This window comes from Ictalurus furcatus, chromosome 13, assembly GCF_023375685.1.
Source record: "Ictalurus furcatus strain D&B chromosome 13, Billie_1.0, whole genome shotgun sequence".
Classification (NCBI taxonomy): domain Eukaryota; kingdom Metazoa; phylum Chordata; class Actinopteri; order Siluriformes; family Ictaluridae; genus Ictalurus; species Ictalurus furcatus.
This window is the reverse complement of record NC_071267.1, coordinates 12,502,370-12,510,575: the sequence shown is the minus strand read 5'-3', so window position 1 is coordinate 12,510,575 and position 8,206 is coordinate 12,502,370. Positions and strand designations below refer to the sequence as shown.

The 8,206-nt window shown below is 37.6% G+C and overlaps 2 protein-coding genes across 3 annotated transcripts; one reads left to right on the top strand and one right to left on the bottom strand.

Moving 5' to 3' along the window:
• Positions 1–21: 21 nt before the first annotated feature.
• On the bottom strand, positions 22–4,366 carry maff (v-maf avian musculoaponeurotic fibrosarcoma oncogene homolog F). Of its 2 annotated transcripts, none has more exons than XM_053639742.1 (3): positions 4,041–4,366; positions 2,321–2,390; positions 22–2,116 (listed from the first exon to the last, which is right to left on the bottom strand). In XM_053639742.1, exons 2-3 carry the CDS (start codon positions 2,354–2,356, stop codon positions 1,673–1,675), a joined length of 480 nt encoding a protein of 159 aa, XP_053495717.1. In that variant the 5' UTR covers positions 2,357–2,390; positions 4,041–4,366; the 3' UTR covers positions 22–1,672. The 2 variants fall into 2 exon arrangements, with proteins under 2 accessions (XP_053495717.1, XP_053495718.1); XM_053639743.1 differs by lacking the exon at positions 4,041–4,366 and adding an exon at positions 3,865–4,027.
• Positions 4,367–5,789: 1,423 nt separating this feature from the next.
• On the top strand, positions 5,790–8,206 carry tomm22 (translocase of outer mitochondrial membrane 22 homolog (yeast)). Its single transcript, XM_053639744.1, has 4 exons — positions 5,790–6,095; positions 7,204–7,322; positions 7,412–7,529; positions 7,857–8,206. Exons 1-4 carry the CDS (start codon positions 6,006–6,008, stop codon positions 7,929–7,931), a joined length of 402 nt encoding a protein of 133 aa, XP_053495719.1. The 5' UTR covers positions 5,790–6,005; the 3' UTR covers positions 7,932–8,206.

The window sequence follows — 8,206 nt, the reverse complement described above, 5'->3', positions numbered from 1 at the left end:
CTTTCAATGAGCATACACAACTTTATGTACAATATACACATTTATTTCAATTAATAGCATAAAATAGACAATATTTTACCATAGAAAAATATATGTAATAAATACAAATAAAAGACTTGTATTTTGCTACTTCACAAAACATCCAGCATGTTTGGAACCAAAACATAAGTTGTTACTGAAATCATGTGTTCAATATTAAAATTGAAATAGCTTTGACAGATTTCATTGCAATAAAAATGTTTTAACCTTTAAATATTAATACACATACTGCATACTCCTCGATGCTGGAGTTAGTAAAGCTAATAGTTGGCAATCTTCTTGACAACCATGAGTTAATATGATCGCTTGTAGCCACAACTTGTCTCTCTCTTTCCCTCTAGCACTTTCATAATCACCTTTTTGTTCCTCTCTCATACTCTTACACTGGTTTCTTTTCCTTATGTTACTTTTTATTCCACATTTACTCATCTCTAGGCTTTCACACGTTATACACTCATGATACATTCTAGACTTCCAAAAGTATTTTGTCATTATAAATAATCTATTTTTATGTACAAAAATACCACTGCAAAACAAGCCACTATAATGTATTAGCACAAATACAGTCATCACACATACTGGAACATATTCCAGGAACATGTCCTGCTCGGTCATGACCATTTTAGCATTTCCCTGTTACCTAACTCAAACCATCAGCTAAGCGAGTGTTAGCATAAAGGGAGACACTGAAATATTCAGTGAAGAGCAGGAGTTTAAACACACTAGCATAGCTGAACTGCTCATTAAAATATACTTATTCTAATTACAAATCACACCATTACAATAATCGGACGTGAAAATATTCCCAAACTAGTTATACATAAACAGTATTTGGACGCAAAAATCACAGCATTCTAGCTTTTAGGTCTTCATCTTAAATACAGATTAAAAAGAAATGTCCATGTTGCAGATTAAGTATTGAAAACTTATGTGGGAATGTATCGAGAAGCTTGCATTGACGTGGCATGGCATTCTAATTAATCATAACTGATTAATTATGATTATTTCTTACTCATAACTTTGAATATACTCCAGCAATATTTGCCAACGTAGAACGAGTTGGTAGTCAGATATTAAGTCAAGCTTAATTGATCATTAATCCAGTAAAGACATTCTCTACAGTTAGGACTAGTTTTTCCCCCCATGTGACAAGAAATTGGGCATATAAATATTAATAGTATAATTCAACTATTTTCAAGATACATTACATGTAAACTTACCAACATTACCCTATTTATATGTTAGTTATACTGGTTAAAGCAAATGTAATAGACTAAACATAAAACAGGTGGAATACAGTCAAATAATTCTCAAATTCAGAAAAGAAAATATTCTGGTGTAAAATCAATGCAGACATGCCCTGCATTCTTATTATATAAATGGTCCAGTTACTCAATAAACAAAATGTGAATAAAATGCAACGTCGGGGTAAAAGTGTGGCAAAAGATTCTGAAAGCAATCCTGCATCACCGACATCAATGACTTCATTTACACAACGGTTTATTGTGTAACGTTTCTAAATGTTTGGCAGTCATTCGTCATTCATTTCAGCTTAGATGGTCCAGTTGTTGTGTACCTTGTACTTCGACGTGTTTGTGAGTGTGTGTATGCCTATTGCCTGTAGGACTCATCCCTAGGATGCCTCTTGCTCTCTGGGGCCATGGCTTTGCTGTGGACTCTTCACTATGGTGATGACGGAGGCGGTGTTGAGGCGAGGTGCTGTAGCTAGAATGCTGCCTCCTGCGGACTCGATGCTGCGGGCGAAGCGCTGCAGAGCTGCGAGTCGAGCCCCGAGCCCCTCCAGCTCCCTGCGCATGCCTGCGTTCTCTGCTCCGAGCCGCTCCACCTCGCGCTGCAGCTCCTTCTTCTGCTGCTCCAAGGCCTCGCGCTGGGACACACGCTTCACCCTGCAGCTGGCTGCGTAGCCACGATTCTTCAACGTACGCCGCCTCTGCTTTAGTTTCTGGATCTCCTCTCTAGACAAACCACGCAGGTGTAAGTTCAGCTCGCGCACCGACAGAGACATGAGCTCGCTGTCCGACAGCACAGGAACGTTCTCTCCACACTCTCGCTTTACCTAGAAAGAAAGCGCAAATGCCATCACAGATCCTGAATAAACAACATTCATTGATTCTCACAATAAAAACAACATACACACACACACACACAAGATACATCTTTATGAAATTAAAACCGCTTCACATAATGACATTTCCTGCAAAGAGATAAGGCATCATTACTGAAAAACATATCCACATAGAGATATGTGCATCACTTCTACCTGTAGGGCTTTACTGGCTCTGCTGTCTGATGTCATGGTTGCGTTTGGCTTTTCTTTTTTTTAATGATACCTGTAAACAGACAAAAAAAAAAAAAAAAAAAAAACCATTCACATTATGTTGATCTTCCCATGTGAACATAAAGCCTGGACTAAATTACAATCATCTGCACAGAACTTAATGAGTTAGCAGTCAATCAGCTGGTATCACTTCATAAAATTAGGAGTAAACCACTGGAGTCACATGGATTACTTTTATGATGCCTTAACAAACTTTTCAGAGCTTGAAACTTTGGTTTACTTGGACTGTAAGCGGAGGGACGGTAATCTCCCAGGTTTCATTAAAAAAGTCTCCGTTTGTATTCCAAAGATGAATGAAAGTCTTATGGGTTTGGAACGACATGAGGGTGAGTAACTGGCGACCGAATTTTCATTTTGGGGTGAACTATCCCTTTAATAGCATGATTTATAATATCATTAGCATTTATTCACCAGTTAAGTTTATGGTGGTGAATTAATTTTATTTATTTATTAAGGTTTAGCCTGCGTGTGGAACACCTACCATTACAGCAACTGAAAACAAGAACACTGTACATGCCACCTTCAGTAAACCGGTTCATTGACCATTTCTGGTGTTTTTTCTACCTTTTCATCATTTGAGAAACATGTTCAACATTTTTAAAATCTGATGTTTTTATATATCCACACATACACAGTCTACACAGATACAGTATAAATCATCATCTATACAGTGTGTGAAATGTCCACACGAAGAAGCAGGCTTCCTGGCAGCAGTGAAGTATGGTTAGAGTACAGATTAAACACAGATCTGTTGGCCAACTCACTGCTGAAAGGAGAAGTGCGTGTGTATGTGTGTGAGAGAGAGAGAGAGTGTGTGTGTCGCTCTGAGCCTGTAATGCTGTTCAACCATGATTCAGCACAGTCCTGTCCCCATGGCCTTCACTGACATTACCACTGACTTCTAATCAAATATTTTTATTCGGCTGATTTATAAATTCCCTCACCGACATGACGACACTTTGCTTGCTTGCTGTTTATCTTCTACATCTAATAGTGTAATGAACGGCTCATAATAAGACAAACCGAAACGTGCTTGATCATACAAGCAGTGAAAATGCTCATGTCCAAAAATATATTGGAAACGTCAGCCATTTAAAAGGTGGGATATAGTTAAAGAAACATTTGTAACAGTGTTTATTAGTTCTACAGTTTTTATTTTTTACATGGTACGGTAATATTTTTGGAAATTTTGATCCGCAAGGGTTAAAAAAAAAAGAAGAAAACAAATTAATAACTGCCCATGTTATGTATGTATTTGGCCATTAAAAACTAAATAAACACGAGCAGTGAAATACAGCTAGACATTTCCCAATAAAATGACAGAAACATCTAGAATATAATTAAGGTTTCGCTAAAAAGCTAGCTAGTCAGCTAGTGCTGTCATCTTGTACTTATAGTAAACATCTCAGCCATCTTTATCCAGCTGAACAAAAAAAATAAACATAATGCTGCTCACTTCTACTCACTCTAAAGAACTGCTGAAACAATGATCAGTTTCTTTTCCGATGACTAACATACGAAGACAGCTAATTACACACTCACTCCCCGGAGCATGAGCTAGCTAGTTAGCTACATAGCATAACTGGGCGGATTACTCAATAGGTTAGCGATACTGTAAACAAACGGAAGAAAAAAGGCTTGCCTGATGTGTACTTGAACTTCTGCCCTACCGATGTAGCCAAAAAACCCGATATTCGTCGATGTTCTTCACATCCAGAACTAAATAATTTACACGAACAAATTCAGCAACTTTACACTACAACGCCACAGTCCGCCTTTTCCCGGAATTACTCACCGTCTGTCCGTGGGATTCTTTCATTCATTAAAAAAAAAAACACGCGATGACGTAAGGCTACAAGAATGTGGGCGGAGCCTCGACGCCTCCACAGTCTCGAGGCTTGTAAACAACATGACGGCAGCACAGAACTCAAATGCCAAATCAACAAAAATAAATAAATAAATAAATAAATAAAACTAACTAACTAAATAAATAACTAACTAACTAACTAACTAAATAAATAAGAACAACATAGTTCCATAATTGTATACTCAGAGTCAGAGTCAGACATTGACAATACAAGCACTTATTAAACATGAACAAACATGCTTAGACATGAATGGTTGTGATGATGCTGTACCGTAATAAGGTAAATGAAAATACTGGTGGATATAGGTAGAGTAAAAGTGACTATGTGCTGTAAAGTAAGGCAAAACTGTAAATACACATAGGCTACAAAAAAATAGTACATAGTCAATCTGAATAGTAAATATCTAAGGGTCCGGAAGTGGCGGTCATAAAGTGTCGAAGTCCTAGATGAAAGACTACTGACTGTTAAGTAGTGTCATGTAAGGCTGGGCGCTGCTGAAAAAAAAACAATAACAATAATAGAAACACTCATAGAATTTGTGATGGTTTTAATGGTTATAATGGGAACTGCGTTGGTTTTAATGGTCCCTATACGTCTCTACTGGTAATTTGTTGCCTTCTATTGGTAACAATAATAATAACTTTCTTTTGTATAGCGCCTATAAAAGTTGCTTTCTCAAAGCGCTTTACCACAAATCAAACACAAGGCAAAACACCTAAAAAATAACAAATCAAATACAAATACAATACGAAACAATCAGTTGAAACACACACACACACACACAGAGAGAATTGTGAATGACTACATAACAAGAAAAAGTCAGAAGTCAAGCAAGGGCTATCCTAAAGTAAAACGTTTTAAGACGAGATTTAAAAGTACCTAGCGACTGTGCTTCCATAATGTCAGCCATATGTCACCATAAATTGGTGGTATGTTATGTCTAGTGGATAACCGATAATGATAATGGTTTTAAAGGTTAGCTGATGGTTTGTAATGGTATTTGCAGTGGAAACCATTAGAATTTCTGTGGTTGGTTTCTATTGGTTTATTTTCAGCAGGGCGGACAAATAGATTAAAGATAAAAATTATAGATAGATAGATAGATAGATAGATAGATCTGTCTTCTCTATCTATGATGGTTTCTGTCAGTTCTTATCCTTACTGCTAATTCTTCTCAGTTTTGTTATTTTGATACTGTATCTTTTGTTTGATATCTTTGCCAATTCTAATTCTTCTGTAATCACATGTCTCCAAGTAAACAACGTTGTAAACATGAATGTTGATGTGTTATGTCTGTAGAGGGAGAGTTTCTTAGTGAATATATTAGTTCCTCTCTTGGTTTTTTCGCAGTATTGTTTGAATTGGTGTCTCGTTGCAGGAAAACCCCGGCTGTTATTTCAACTTCTCCTTATAAATCTTGTACTGTAAACTTGTTCCTCTTTAGACAGACGTGAGTGCTGGTGGTGTGTTGAAAGTCCTCCCCTGCGGCAGGTGGCGCTGTTTACATTTCTGCTCGTGCGCACTGCAGCAGGCAAAGAACAGTTCCTTCATCTGGTGCACATGTAACCGACTTGACCTCCGTTTGTGGAGTAGTTTAATGTCCTCATTTTCTCTCCCTGCTCGCATATTCGCTAACAGTAGTGGCAGAATAGAAAGAGCAGGTAGTAGTGTTACAAAGCGCACAGGCATTAGGTGAATATTATCATTCCGCTGTGTTAGGGTAAATAAGTGTGAGGCTGATGGCTGCGGTGTCGGCTCTGTCTCCTGACTCTGGGCCTGTGGAGACACGGCCACCTGAAGACGACATCGAAGGAGACGATGAAGATGACGTGAGTTAAAATACCTACATGTAACATACTGGTTAACTGAACAGACAGTAAAACTAACAAGATTCCAGATGTTGAAATATATTTATCCAGCCTGTACCAGCTACCTGTTTCATCTGCTGTCCAGCCTCCTTGCAGTGAAGTCTTAATTAGGGTGTTATGTGTGATCCAGATATTTATTTATTTATTTATTTACTTATTTATTTATTTATTTTGGAGTAACACGCACAGTAGGATAAAGCCAGTGTAGATTAACTTTAATGAAGCCTGCAGAACAGGTTTCTTTCAGTATTTGTGGCTTGTGTAGAAGATTTTTTACTCAAGATTTTTCTTAATAGCACTTCCTTTTGCAAGATGATGTGATATGTGGTCATTTTGTTGCGCGTGCCAGGGTCATGGTGGATATTTTCCTGCTCGGGCTCCCAATCAGTCCTTCTCTATAAAAGACATACTGACCTCATTCAGGAAATGTGAGGAATATAACGAAAGCTTATGAACATGAGTAACTGAGAAGACTCAACTTTTAAGTAAGTTAACGAAGGAAGATCTGTATTTTACATCATAGTTATTTCAAACCAGTATATTCTCCAGTATTCGCTCACTGAAGCTAATTCTGTGCATCCAGTGCATCTAAATATATGCTGCTTTCCCTGTAGTTGGAAGAAATGTAACTCCCTTCATTTTCATCCATGCACAGTAAATATCAGTGCTCAAACTCAGCAACTCAGGGGTTTGCAAACTTTGTAGCAACACCCGTGTACTATAAAATAAATTAGAACAGATTTATTTCATGAAAAATTTTGTCTGTTTATTGGAGAGCTGGAGCTTTCTTTTCTTGAACTTTCCACTGACCAGACGTATTTTGTCCAAGTAGACAATAATTATTGAGGTGTGGATTAACTGTCAAACAGGCTCGAAACTAAGAACTTGCTAACAAAGACAACAGCGTTGATAATGGTGGGTTGTGGTTTCTAGTTGTGTAACTAAATGAAAACTCTATCGTTATCGGACCCCTGAAAACCACTGCAGTAAGCAGTGTAGGAGAATTCTGGTGGTATCTAAACTGTTTCTCTGATGTATCACTGATGTGCTTGTGTTCTGTTCCCATCAGCTGGATGAAACCTTGCTGGAGAGGCTGTGGGGGTTAACAGAGATGTTTCCTGACACACTGCGCTCAGCAGCAGAAGTATCGGCACAGTGCTCGCTGTCCCTTGCAAAAAAAGTTTACAGGTGCTTTCCTGGCTTTATCTGTCTCATGTTATTTAGCCATAATGTTTTTTAGCTTTAATGTTCACCCCCACTTTCCTGTTCTCCTGTAGTTTTTCCCGCACTGCACTGTGGATCGGCACCACTTCATTTATGATCCTGGTTCTTCCAGTCGTGTTCGAAACAGAGAGATTACAGTTGGAACAACAGCAGCTACAACAACAGAGACAGGTAATGTTTAGCAATGAACTGAGGAGTTTTATTCTAAAATGAGTGTAGATAGGCTTTTTTTTGGTTAATATGCCTTCAAGTCTTAAATGATCAATGTCAATTGAAATCTTGTTAGCATATTTAGTGGTGGTTGGTGGTATTCTTTATTTTTGAACTATTACATCCACATAAAGTGTGATGACTACAGTAAAAGGTATGTGTTTTTCTTGTATATGAAAAACTAGATTGTATAAAATCTGATTTTTGTAGATATGTTTTAGGCTTCTCTTCTGTGCATGCTTTTTAAATAGTGCATTAAATAATAGATTATGGATATTGTGTACTCAGATCCTATTGGGGCCAAATGCCGGGATATCTGGTGTAATTCCTGGAATGGCACCTGTTGCTCCTGGAAAGGTCTGAAGAAATGGTTCATACCCCATCCTTAAGCTTCAGTTCACAGGGGACCTGGAAATAAGTCTTTTAATCATCTGAATGAAGAAGAAAAGGAGACATGAGCTGGCTTCATTCATGGAATCAGTCATCCAATATTTTTTGTTTTTGTTTGTTTGTTTTTTGTCTTTACATTTGTCTTTCAGAAGATAAAAGATTAATAGTAGTACTCCAATACTGTAATAAAGTGGGTTTTTTTTTCTCTTACATGTATGCATACATACATACATACATACATACATACA